Source organism: Clarias gariepinus, chromosome 14 (genome assembly GCF_024256425.1).
Source record: "Clarias gariepinus isolate MV-2021 ecotype Netherlands chromosome 14, CGAR_prim_01v2, whole genome shotgun sequence".
Taxonomy (NCBI): Eukaryota; Metazoa; Chordata; class Actinopteri; order Siluriformes; family Clariidae; genus Clarias; species Clarias gariepinus.
In genome coordinates, this window is record NC_071113.1 from 7,597,005 (window position 1) to 7,610,786 (window position 13,782).

Genomic DNA, 13,782 nt, shown 5'->3' on the forward strand with positions numbered 1-13,782 from the left:
TTATTCTTTATAGCCTTTATTTCCAAATTCACATGTACATTAACAAGAATCAGTTATTATTAAAACACACAAGAACAATATTGACAATCACATTTCTCAAGCTAAAATGTACAAGCGCAGAATTAGGTGAATGGTGTCAATGAAAGCAGCATGGCAAACCCACCAGGTCCGGAACAAGACCTTACCCTCAAAAGCGGCGGCCACTTGTGGATCGCGGTACCTTCCCTCGACCCACTCTTGTACATGGAACACAACTTCGTTCACCCAAGGCAAAACGTCCAGTAGCCCACATACCACATACAGTATACAAACCCCATCCAGGAACGTTCAAAAACACACTGCCGATCCATATAAAACAAACAAAAAAACCCATAAAAGACCAGATAACGTAGCATGCAGATAATCGTGGTGCAAGCAACAACCGCTGAACTGCTCTGCTTTTTTTTTTTTTGCTTTTTTCATTTTTTGTTTTTCAGCACTCATATTCCTTGGCAAATAGATGAATCATAAATGTTAATACACATACATTGGATAACTAAGCTATCTATACAGCTCCTCCTCCATCACAAAGAAAGTGGGGGGTCGTCTTCTGAATAATATATTCCCTTCTATTTCTATAACAGCGCCGAAAAAAAAGCACAATCCAGATTACAGAATATACAGTAAAAAGAATGTTGTTCAAAAAAAAAACAACAACAAAAAAAAAAACCTGGAGGTGATGCAAAGGCATGCAAGGAGCATAGATAGACATTTGGAAGCTTGATGGACGTGCTGTGACAAATCAGTCTAAACTACGAAAAAAGAAAAATTTAGCAGTGTCATTGGTTGAAAGCTTGATTTTGCAGAAATCAAATCGCCGTGTGCCGTGAAAAACTTTTTTTTTTTTTAGAGTTTTTAGATTTGTTCCAAATGGGAGTGTACACACAATGTGCCTTCCATGCGATTCAACTGGGGTTTGAAGGACAATACAAGAACACCGTTGACAGTGAATGTGTAAAAATGTGACGACAGATCAGTTTGGAAATATGTTTTCGGGTTTTTTTTTTTTTTTGCTGATAGTTCTATGACCACCTTTTCACAGTACAGGAGTCTGGACGTGAACAAAGCACAAAAAACGGGTACGGAACACTTTCGGGTTAAACATATACTCTTTGCATGTACTCCAATTTCATGAAGCATTTCAACTCATAATCATCCCTACAACTGAATTATCACCAAAGCACACATTTCTAAATAACCAACAGCAGCCCCGTCATTACAGTAATGATAAAAATGGTTCGGAACTTTTTTTTTAAATGTCAAATCAGGTACATATTTGTGTACAAAATGTTTAATACTAATAACCTCTATTCCCGACACTGGGTGAAGGTGAAAATGCTTAATGTTAGAATATAAATGCAAGTGATTTATTATCACCAGCGCTACACTGCTGCAATGAGCGAAAAAGTTAAATAGGAGAGGCATCTACAATGCAGCACAAAACCAAAAAAAAAAAAACCTTAAGACTGCCAGCAGGTTCAAACACTTGTTTTCATATCAAATACATCTCATATGCACAGAATAATACTGCAAGAAAAGTGCCTGACAAAACAGCGTCTCATTTACATCAAGCTTGCAACTCCATTTTCAGAAATATCTCATAAATCCTGTTTAGGTATTTTGAATACAATCCCCCTTGCATGATGAACTGCAACCTAATGTTAGATGGAAATTTGGAGAGATATTAAAAGCCTTGACTTTTTCTTGAAGCAAAACACTTTCCTACCACTGTAATACCCTGTTTCTTACTAATACTTGCTTTGCAAATACCTATTTTGAAGCCTGTTTTTGCGAGACCCTCCATATACAGGGGGCGTTCAAGTCAAATCGGGACTTGTGATGAAATTGCATGTGAATAAAGGAGTAAAACTGATTTTTTGTTTTAAGCAGAGTACGATGATGAGACTCACTGAATGGTGAAATGTCCAGGAACAACGATCCCGGCCGTGGTGCCTCGGAGCCCACTATAATCACTACAATCAGAGAACATTCAGGGAGTGGAACTCCTGATTCTTGAACATTGACGAATGACATGCAGCCAACTTGCAGATGTGACACATCTGTCTGTGGGAACTGTGCACACAATCATTCACCAACACCACTTGCACTTACAGGGACTTTGCTGCAGGTTATTGCCATATCCTGACCTCACTCCAAGCCATTTTCCACACGGTAAAGGAGTTCCTGGGAGGCTAGCATTTCAGACAGAAAGCAGGCAGTCTGCTCATGCCTCAGGTACTGAGAAAACTTTATACCTTAATGAAATCCAAGCACCGAGAGAAATAAAGGTAGTTTTTACTGTTATTCTGCACAATCAAAAGTCCTGCTTTGACTTGAACTACCCTCATACAATTCCTACTTCATAGGAGAAAGTGAGCAAGAACATAAGAAGTGAAAAATACAATATTTCTCCTATTTTGTGAGACTGGGACCAATCGAAAATCAAAAGATTTAGAAATCGTAACAAAGCAAAATGAGATCTTTGAAGGTAAGAGGTACAGCTAAAGAGAGACTTTTAGCAGTCACAGGCATGATGCTCAGGACATGGTAAGGCCTAATACAAATCTTGTTTCAAAACTTTAACAGTGATAATGAGGGCTCCTCGATAAGGGATCCTCGTCAGCCACAGGATGGGGAGATGAAGACTTCCGTATGTCCGTAAGTGACTGTAACAGGTGGGTTTAGGACTGAGGAAGGAGGACGTGGGGAGAGATCACAAGCCCTGCATGGCCAACGAGGCGCTCACCTCGTCTGCAAGGGTGGAGAGCTGAGGTGGGTCAGCCATGTTGATGCTGCCAGAGGAGGAAACAGTGCTGAGCTGCCGGGGAGACTCTTCCAGAGAGATGATCTCAGCGCCATGGTCAGTTCGGGCCTTCGCCTGCTCGCGGAACATCAGCTTATGTGTCTCAATCTGGGGCGAGCAAAAATAAAACCTAATGTTCACTGGGTCTTACAAACCGAGTTATACAGAATTATATACTTTTTGTTGTTCTGCGATTTATATAGTCAATGGCAACATCTGGAGAAAAGGGTGCTATAGTTCGACTCTGGCGGAACCTTAAATCTATTGACGTTAACCATCCAAAGGACATTTAAGGACATATTTTTTCTCAACATGAAAGTTGAGAAAAATTACAGTAAAAACAGATTAACAAAAATATAACAGTTGTCGCTTGTGGACAAAAACAAATCCTTTTTATTCCACTGATAAACTCAAAAAATATATCTGTAGCATGGTCACAAATCTCATGAAGATTCATGGATATATTGTATTTATACTGTATATGTACATTGCTTTAGAACATCTCTAGACGGCTTTGAAACTAACAGTAGAAGATGGAATAAAGCCAAATCTAACGCCATGCATCTTTTTCTTCATTGCGGTCAAGTGAGGTCAGTATTTTATCAGAATTGTCCCAGAACAATGTAACAACACTGATTCTGATGCATTTGGAAATGTTTAACGTTCTTGTATTCAGTCTGTACACAAGTACCGCCAAGCCAGGAGCCGTTAGTTTGAGCATCTGTTGTCGTTAATAAGTTTTTGCCTTTGGTTCCAGACTTTCGGGCCACCCTGTATAAAAACCTGTAAAAATTTGAATGTGTCATCGTTTATGTGTTGATGGAAATCAACAGTTATTGAAAACGTTTGTCGGCACACTCAGAGGAACATCTGTTCAATCAAACTTCAGCTATTGTTAGCCAAAAAAGTAAACCTAATACTGTGTCAAGTAATTATTAAAACATGGTGTAATGGTTTCCTATCTAAAGTTGATTTATTTTTTTCCTTTAACAGCAATGTGTTTTATTCTTCTGATACAAAAACGACTTGCTGAAGCTAAATTAATTCATGGCAGACGCTTATCCAGAGTGACTTTTTATCTTATTATACAGATACATACGTATTTATCTCATTATGCACTTGAGCAGTTGAGGGTTTGGGGGTTTGCTCAAGAGCTCAGCATTGGCAGCTTGGCAGTGCTGGGATTTGAACCTGTGACCTTCTGATTTGTAGGCTGCCATCCTAAACACTAATAATCCATAAAACACAATAGTATCTGTTTTTAAATATGTTCTATATAAACATTCCTTTTTTTCTCTTATGAAGTTAATAATGATATTAAAAAATCCTACTAGTCACTACTGAGAGAGGTTCTCTGTTCCATCTTCAGAAACTGTTACAGACACTGGAGCCTCCTTCCTTACATATATCCTCACCGAAAACAATTACACATTTCATGTGGCCTATCCCTCATACACATCCATATGTAACGTCTTATTATAGAAATTATAGTACGTTAGAGCAAATATAAAATATAACCTGCAGTTATATAGAAAAAAAATCAGCCATGTCTACTCAATCAGAATTAATAATTTAATAGCAGTAACAATAAGTAGCATCTGATCACTAAACATAATAGCAATAACAGAAATTCTACAGTTACTCTATGTAGTCACAACATTTTAAACCCTTGCCTTTTGTGTTTTTGAGGTCCTGCTGTTGTGATGCAAACCTTCTAATTTAAAAAAAAACTTCCACATATAAATATTCCTAACAGTGCCATAAAAAGTTTTTTCTCCCATCCGGATTTTTTGTTGTTGCATATTTGGCACAATTAAGATTAAGAGCATCAAACAAATTTAAATATTACACAAAGATAACCTGAGTAAATACAAAATGCAGTTTTTAAATGCTGATTTCATTTCGAAAAAAGCTGCCCAAACCTACCTAGAAAAAGTAAGTGCCCCCCTTGCTAAATCATGAATGAACTGTGATTTTTTTGGAGTTAAATCTGTTTCCTGAACCCAGGCCTGATTACTGTCAGGCCTGTTGAATCAAGAAATCACTTGAACAGAAACTGTCTGACAAAGTGAAGATCTAAAATCTGCACAATCTAAAGAAATTTAGAAACAAATGAGAAACAAAGTAATCGACAAGTATTAGTCTGGAAGGGGTTACCCAGCCATTCCTAAGGCTTTGAGACTCCAGTAAGCCAACAGTCAAACATGGTGGTGGTAGTATGACAGTATGATGGTCTGGAGCCATATGTGATGGAACCATGAATTCTGTGCTCTACCAGAAAATCCTAAAGGATAATATCTGGCCATCAGTTCGTGACTTGAAGCTCAAGCACATTTGAGTTATGCAGCAGGGCAATGATCCGAAACACACCAGCAAGCCCATCCCTGAACGGCTCAAATAAACGGAAGTTTTAAACGTGGCCTAAACAAAGTCCAAACTTCGAAGATCTGATTGAGATCCTTAAACAGGCCATTCATGCTTTAAAACTCTGAAATGTGGCTGAATTAAAAGAATTCTGAAAAAAAAGAGTGGGCCAAAATTCATCCACAATGATGTCAAAGACGCATTGCCAGTTATCACAAACGCTTTGATTGCTGTTGTTGCCACCACGGGTTTAGAGGGCAATTAGTTTTTCACATAGGGCCAGAAAGGTTTGGGCAGCTTTTTTCCCCTTTTTACATTTAAAAACCACAATTTGTATTTCCGCGGGTTATCTTTGTGCAATATTCAAATTTGTTTGTTGATCTTAATTAATTAGGTGTGATTTAAAATAAAAAAGGAGCAAATATTTTTTCACAGCACTGTAAATAAAGTCAATTATTCAATACCTATCACGCCAGCAGAAAAGAACATTTATAGCATTATATATCAAAGACAGTTATGTAAACCAACCAGTGAGTTCGATATGCTTAAAGTGCTCTTCACTCCTCACACACCCATCACTGCTTTTTCCGAGAAGGTGTTTACGGTATTGCTTCATCAAGCATTTATGAGGATGGATTTCACACACACACACACTTTCTTCCTAGATACTTACTGGAGTCTTCAATCTTTATCTGGGGGTTGCTGAGGTGGATAGGTTCTGGGGAGACACTGATGGATGATGGGGTGGTGGGGTCACTGGGGTCTGGGGAGAGAGAGCCCTCATTTTGGGGTGTGCCTGCACCTCTCCCTTTCTCTCTCTAATCACCCAGCCCAACGAGGCAAATGAATGGTGACATTAGCAACATATGGAACCAAAAACATAAGAAATGAAAATTAGATGGTTGCAACATAAATTTAACAGGGAATGCAAAATGAGAACAAATTCTTGAGGAGACTTGAAAAAATAAAGTGCAATAAAGGAAACAGAAATGATAGAAAACGTTTCCAACAGAAATAAACCGGAAGCAAAATGGGGCAAGGATTATACACTATATGCCCCCCCCCCCATATGTTAAACTTAAGTGTTCTTCACAGAGCGCTGGTCTTTTAACCCTCTGGGACGAACTGGGATGCTGACTGCACCTTAGGCCTCATCATTGTGGTTGAATTATATGTGTTTCTTAAGCATCCTAATGACATAGGATGCTTAAGAAACACATATAATCAGATGTCCACAAACTTCTGGCCATGTACTGTAGATTTACCGTCACCTCTTTATGGACTGGTATGAATTATGGATAAGGAAAGTTATGTAATCCTCTAGGTCTTGTATTTCCTTTAACCACACCCAAAAGTTCAGGCATTTTATGTGTGGAGGCAAAAGAAAACCAGAAAAGAGATGAAAGAAAGCAATATGAGAAAATGGAAGGAAAGGAAGCAGCCACTAACAGTTCTCATGGTCTATACCACTTTATCCTGCATACAGGGTCACGGAGGGCCTGGAGCCTATCCCTGGAGACTTAGGGAAGGAGGCGGGGTACACCTGGACAGGGTGCCAATCCATCACAGAGCGCACACACACACACATTCACACACTGCGGGCAATTTTGGAAACACCAATTAGCGTGGGAGGAAACCAGCAGAATGCAAACCCGGATCCTGGAGGTGCTAACCACTAAGCCGCTGTGCCACCTATTAGCTGTTCCGTTAACTTTGAATTCTCTCAGACTAGACTAGCTCGACTTCCTCCATGAAACTATGGAAGAAAATATGATCGTAAAAAAAAACAAAAAACAAAACATTAGATATCACTGGCTGAATTCTCCTAAAAAAGTTAAGTCTAATTTTCAAATTTGTAATATGAATGAACGTTAACTTTTAGAAAACTCATTCTTGAGCCCTAAGTATGATTAATAAACATAGTCCTAATGCAATGTTTAAATGTCAGGTAAATACTTGTGACAATATAGAATTTCCAGGTGGTTGGAAATGTTGAAGGGAATGTTGATGGAAGCACCAAGCATTCTGTGATTAAACCATTTGACTTAATGGTTTCTGATAAAACCCTTTTGTTTTGCCTACCTTCCTCTGACCACCTCCAGCCACATGGCCAATGTTGTCTAGAGAGCGGATCTTCGACTGTGCCTTGAATTCCAGTTTCTCAGATCTGATCTCAATGTTTCCACCCCCTAAAAGAAACAAAAAAATGAGAGGCATTGAAATCATACTGGGACTTGTGATAAGGGCACCGATTCACATTTACAGAAGACTTCAAGCACAGTACGCTGATGAGACTCTTAGCCGCAGGAAAACATTTGAAGGGCGCAAATGTTCTTTAAAAACATCCGATCTCAGCCGAGGTGGTTCAAAACCCAATGCAGTCGATTCCATAAACATTCAGCGACTTGGAAAATGGACGACTTGTTGCCAACTTGTTGAAGAGACGTCGGAGTCTGTGGGAAATGTGCACACAATCATTCACCAGCACCGCTTTCGCATTACAGAACCTTGGCTGGGGGTTATAGCCACATCCCCCGTACAGTCCTGACCTCGCTCCAAGCCATTTCCATATGCGTGGACCATTAAAGGAGTTCCTGGGAGGCCAGGGTTTTAGGCGTCAAGCTGGCAGCGCTTTCTATCTTGATGGTATCCAAGCACTAGTGAATCACTGGATAAGTGCCTTAGTGTGTCAGGGAATTATATAGAGAAATGAAGCAAGCTTCTACTGTCATAACGGTCTTGTTTTTCGGCAAAGCAAACGTCCTGTTTTGACTTAAACACCCTTTGAACAATCTATCGCAGTGCCCCACTGTTATGAAGAGTAAACACAAAGTACACGACAAAGCATCTACCTGGCTTGTGGTGGATGTTGTCTTTTGAACCACATTTCGCCTGCACGTTGCTCAAGTCTATCTTTTTGTGAACAATCTGGATCTATAAAGCAAAAACAGAAAAACATTGCACTTTAAAGGAAGTGAACAACAGGTGGCGTCATTAGTCCATGCGTTTGCATCATGCATTTTACACTCCAAGACATCCAAGCAGGCGATGTTGGATTTTTTGAATTTGTCAGGAATCTATCAGGAGTTGTTCACATGACATCATTACATCAACGTAAAACATTATATAGTTACTATTATTAGATATAATTTTTGGTAGATAAGATATACATTTGACAAAGCCAAATAACACGTAACTTGCATTTAGTGGCCTATAAATACATACAGTATAACCATAAAAGTATTACTGTATATCTTAATCTATGGCTTTTAAAAATGTCAACATCATTGAGATGATAATTATAAAATGTATGTATTTAGAGACAAACTAAATGTCTTTTAGTAAGGTACTATAGAAGGCATACCATATATATTAAATACAAATAAATAACATGTTATACTTTTAGCTTCATTAACCTGCATGGAGACACAACAGCAGCACAACACGACTGTGTGCAATCCCAAATTCCCAAAATAGATCTAATGATCTCACTGGCATGACAGCCCACAAAGGTCAGGGGTTTTCTGGATAAAAAGACTGCACTTGTGCTCATGATGAGGTCATCTCCTTTCTGTGGTAAACTACTGGCTACAAAGAAAGGGGCCCTCGACCCAGCTGTCCAGAGCGACACAATCCAGTTACTGTGTGGCGCTGAGTGACTGGGTCATTTAGTCTTCTTCTTCTTCACCAGTGCACTTCAAAATGATATATGAGTATATGCAGTTCAAACTTATATATGAGTGCTAACGACAGTTCACGACCTCTGCTACAATGATTAGACTCTTATGTTGGAAAACGTAAAGAAGCAAATTTACCCTTGACTGTTACGAAAAGTTTACACTGAAAACTAAGGAAAAGTCAAAAAAAAAAAACATCATCTGGGCAGAAGCACATTAATATATAACGACTTTTAATAAGATCACACTGTGCAATCAGCCAATCATATTGAAGCAATGCAAATGCATAAACTCATGCAGATCCAGTTCAAGAATGGAGATTTTTTTTTCTGCGACTTCCATTATAGCTTAGTTTTTCCTTCCTTTCGAAAAAATATGATTATAGTGTTGAAAATTGGTAATATTGGTAATATTTTTGGGGGGCCGGGACGGATTATTGAAAATTTTTCCCTCGTCTAAAGAACTCGCCTCTGGAGCGAATCAAATTTCTATGCCGAGGTATCACTGTATCAGGCTATCATGGGTGCAAATTCATCCAAACGGGACAACTAAATATTAAAAAAACACTATTTCCATTTATACAGGTGTGCTGTTTGTTCAAATTTTGCAGGATAAGCAGGTGTTCTTATTAAAGTGGAATACAGTAAGTGTAAACCTTGAAAGCTGAAACTACCGTCAAAGCCGCTGTTACAAACATTAATCAACCTACTGACCAATCAAGAACTCGACAGCATTGTGATATTACACCTCCTAAATAAACATTGTACATTACTGTAATGGTCATGAATTGAAATGGGGCTATAGGCATTTTTATTTGCCTGAAATATACAAGTAACGTGAAAAGTAAATATGAAGAACATTATAATAATAAACAATTTAACCATGGTCTTTGCACAAGCGTATTATGCAGCTTTGAAAATCCATTTCACTCTTTAACCCCACCCCATCTCAGTCTGCTCAGAAAGAAAAATATGGCTAAAAGCAGAATGAGAACTTTGTGTCCATCGGTCAGGAACTGGGGTTTCGGACTTACCTATTTTAACTTCGAGAGCCCTAATCTTGACTACTAACTTTAAAATTTGAACCTGTTTTCTCGGACATTTCAATATTTTCCAGACGTTGTCGTTCAAATCTACAGGACGTCTCATGCATACTAACGGGGAAAGAAACACTAGACACAACTGTAACTTTAATGAACCTGTCCAGCAAGTACAGGGTAACACCAGCACAATGTCAGAGCGACAACAGGACAGAGGGAGTTTTACATTTCAGGGAGTGAGTAAGCAAGTTAACAGACTAGCTCAGGGATCAACAAGCTGTTAACATTCACGTCTGCCAAAGGTCTCTTGAGCAAATGAAAAGGGATTAATGCAGATTGAGAAGTCAGAGGGGACTGGCTGAAAGCATACGAAGAACATATTGCGAATGCGGAGGACACTGAACTCCTCCCGTGTTTACTCACGTTGCCACCTCCGGGTGTGTGTTTGATATTGTCTTTGGAGCCGCACCTAGCCTGCACATTACTTAAGTCCAGCTTCTGATCTAGAATCTGAACCTGAAAGAATGAACAGGTTTGGGGAAGATGATAAAATTCACAATAAGGACTGCCTGTGGAGACCAGGGAGAAGGCCCAGGGAGAGGAGGAGAAACAGTAAACTACCAGCCATTATCATGAGACACACAAGCCATGACTGTCAAAGCCAACAAGATAGACATGTACCATTTAGGTAGTGAGAGATGTGATAGATTTATGATAGATGACTAGCTCACTCACTCATCATCTATACTGCTTTATCCTGTATAGAGGGTTGTTTGGGCTGGAGCCTATCCCAGTAGACTTAGAGCACAAGGCAGGGTACACCCTGGACCGGGTGCCAATACATCGCAGGACACACACACTCACACTCTACTAGGGCAATTTGGGAACACCAGTAAGTCTTTTAATCTGCATGTCTTTGGACCGTGGGAGTTCCCGGAGGAAACCCACCAAGCACGGGGAGAACAATCAAACTACATCCATGCACACAGACCCAGAGGCAGGAATCGAACCCAGGCCCTGGAGGTGCAAGGCAAAATAAAATAGAATAAAAACTTCAGAAATAGTCATAACCTCAGGAAGAACCAAGACGTGAGAGTGTTAGAGCTCATCCCATAGTTACTCACATTTCCATTTCTAGGTACATGTTTCATATTGTCTTTGGAGTCAGGCTTTGATTAAACATTTTTGAAGTCCCACTTTAGTAGAGTTATCTATTCTGTCATAGGAAGCAAGGACAGAGCAAAGCGGAAAAGAAACAGACATCTTAGAAGAAGGAGCTTTTATTTATATTTACCAGTGTCCCCCAATTCTGGTCCAGCAGTTCATTGGCACTGCATATTTCATTTTTTTTTTAATTGGTATGTAATATTCATGTTGTCATCAAGAAGCATTTAATTTTGTAGCATGTAGGTTTTCCAAGACCGGGATTGGGATACAGTGATGTACACCAACAGGAATGGGTCAGTTAGTGTGGATAAGATGAACCCGAGTCTCACTGCTGTTTAGTTTGATTATTTGATTAGTTTTATTTTAGTGTAGCTTAAAAAAATGCAAGATGATAGATATTTGTCATAGGTAAGGGATGAACCAATGAGATTACCGTTTTTGAAACTGGTTTGGAAGAGAAACTGGTTTGCATAAAAAATGCAACTTTATGATAAGGGGCAAGATTAGGACCTAAGGATAAAACCACAGTGGTGGCTAAAAGTATTAAGACAACATATGTCATGTGTTATAAGTTGTCCCTGTGCATAAAACAGATGATGTCACTAATTAGTTCACACTTATCTGGATGAAAAGTTTTGCTACTTCAGAATCAGCTGGTTTATTTTAGGGATGGAAGAACAAATAAGTGCAAAAATATAGTTTAAACTAGGGAATTCTCAAGTGAATTGTGAACTTCTTTGCATGATCTCCAGAAAGAAATCAAGCAAGCATGGATTGAGCAATTGATACCAGAGTACTGCTCACATTCATGAGTTTTGACTCCGGGTTCTAAGAATGTTCCTCAATACTTTTGGCCACCGCTGTAAAACTCAAGGTTCATCCCATTGTTACTCACATTGCCCCCTCCAGGTACATGTTTCATATTGTCTTTGGAGCCACACCTAGACTGAACACTAGAAAAATCCAGCTTCTGATCAAGAATTTGGATCTGTTTAAGGTAAATGTGGGGGAAAATTCATTAGAAATAAAGGATATTCTTCGCTTTAGCTTGTCTTAATAGTTGTAACCAGGCACAAGATTACAACTTCACGTCAGTGCATTAAAAGCAGAAGTTATTTTTTAATTGAGCCTTGAATGTATAAAATGGGTAAATGTCATTATACTAGCCGAGCAGCCTGAAACGGTGGTTCTTTTCCTTGCACTTTAAGGAAATAAAGGTGATTAGAACGTATGGCCTTTTGTTCCATATACCTTGCCGCCTCCAGGAGTGTGCCTAATGTTGTCTTTAGAACCACATCGAGCTTGGACACTGCTGAAGTCCACCTTCTTATCAAGAATCTGGACCTGTAAAAAAGAGGCAGGACAGAAAAGCAAAAACTTAATAGGTCACATATTAAGAAACAATAAAGACCGTGCCAATCTATGAGAAATTTCAAATAGAATAAAAAACATTAATAGAAGCCACACTCCCATCCAGTATTGGAATAAGTGTAACAGTAGTTTTTGGTGATGATAACTGGAGGAAGAACCAAAACTTAAGGTTCATCCTATAGTTACTCACTTGGCCACCTCCGGGTACATGTTTGATATTGCCTTTGGAGCCACACTTAGACTGAACATTACTAAAGTCCAGCTTCTGATCAAGAATTTGGACCTGTGAAAAGGTAGAGTATTGGTAAAAAAAAAAAAGTGAGAACATGCAGGGCAAATGGGATTTGTTGACTAACTGAGGAGTTTTGGAACTAAATTAAGAAGAGGATGTGTTGACATGGAGCAGATGTTCTGCTGTTGTTCTACTTAGGCTTTAAAGTATATTTATAATCATTACATGACCTGGAACCACAATTTCTATTGTTGCATATCTGAGATGTAAATCTGAAGACTGCCAAATGGTGATGTGATTGATACCTTCAACCAATGTTTTTGGAATTACTTGAACTGACTGAACTTAAAACAGACTGAAGAAATCTAATAATAGGAAGTACCCGGCCTCCTCCAGGCTGGTATTTGAGGTTGTCAGTGGAGCCGACTTTTGAGCGCACACTCTTCAGGTCAGGCAGGGGCGCAGCAGCAGCCAAAGGGGCCGGAGAGCGGTTCTTCATGGAGCCAGGTGATTTTGGGGTGGAGCGGATGACTGCCACCTTCTTCACCTCCTTTCCTGCTGGAGTTTTACCACCTAGGGACTTGCTGGCTGGTGACTTAGGGGTGCCAGGACTACTTTGGCCACTAGCCTCAGGTGTCTTAGGAGACTCTAAGAGAAGAACACAGTTTAAATGGTAAATTTCAAATTTACATTAACGAGTTCCATCTCTTTAAACATCTTACCTTACCTTCACAATTCAACATCTCTTTATTCTAATATTCTATCATAACAATACTCAATATTAATCAGATCTTTTAACAACTGTTTTACCTTTTCCATTTTTCTTTGGGTCCACTTTCACTGTATTAAAATAACAAAAATAAAACAATAAAAAAACCACATTAGCATAAACGTGACAGTGCTGCTAATATAAGAACGGGGGTTAATTTAATTTTAATTAATGGACATGCTTTATATTAGCTTCCCTAGGTAAAGACTGCTAAGAGTGTTAAATCTAAACACATCTATTGCATTTCCTATCACTTATCACAATCAATCGGTCAATTGATCTTTAAGTAAATATGGACCACTGAGTTATTCTTATGATATA

General features: G+C 39.0%; 1 protein-coding gene across 7 annotated transcripts in view; it reads right to left on the bottom strand.

The window, feature by feature from the left end:
* mapta (microtubule-associated protein tau a) overlaps nt 1–13,782 on the bottom strand; it is a 35,977-nt gene continuing 22,195 nt past the window's right edge. For all 7 annotated transcript variants that reach the window (XM_053511609.1, XM_053511608.1, XM_053511607.1 and 4 more), the window contains 9 exons: nt 13,503–13,532; nt 13,075–13,340; nt 12,651–12,743; nt 12,341–12,433; nt 11,985–12,077; nt 10,346–10,438; nt 8,059–8,140; nt 7,289–7,395; nt 1–2,950 (listed from right to left, as the gene is read on the bottom strand). In XM_053511609.1, the coding sequence (XP_053367584.1) occupies nt 2,753–2,950; nt 7,289–7,395; nt 8,059–8,140; nt 10,346–10,438; nt 11,985–12,077; nt 12,341–12,433; nt 12,651–12,743; nt 13,075–13,340; nt 13,503–13,532 (1,055 nt within the window). In that variant the 3' untranslated portion in view covers nt 1–2,752. The remainder of the gene's footprint in view (nt 2,951–7,288; nt 7,396–8,058; nt 8,141–10,345; nt 10,439–11,984; nt 12,078–12,340; nt 12,434–12,650; nt 12,744–13,074; nt 13,341–13,502; nt 13,533–13,782) is intronic.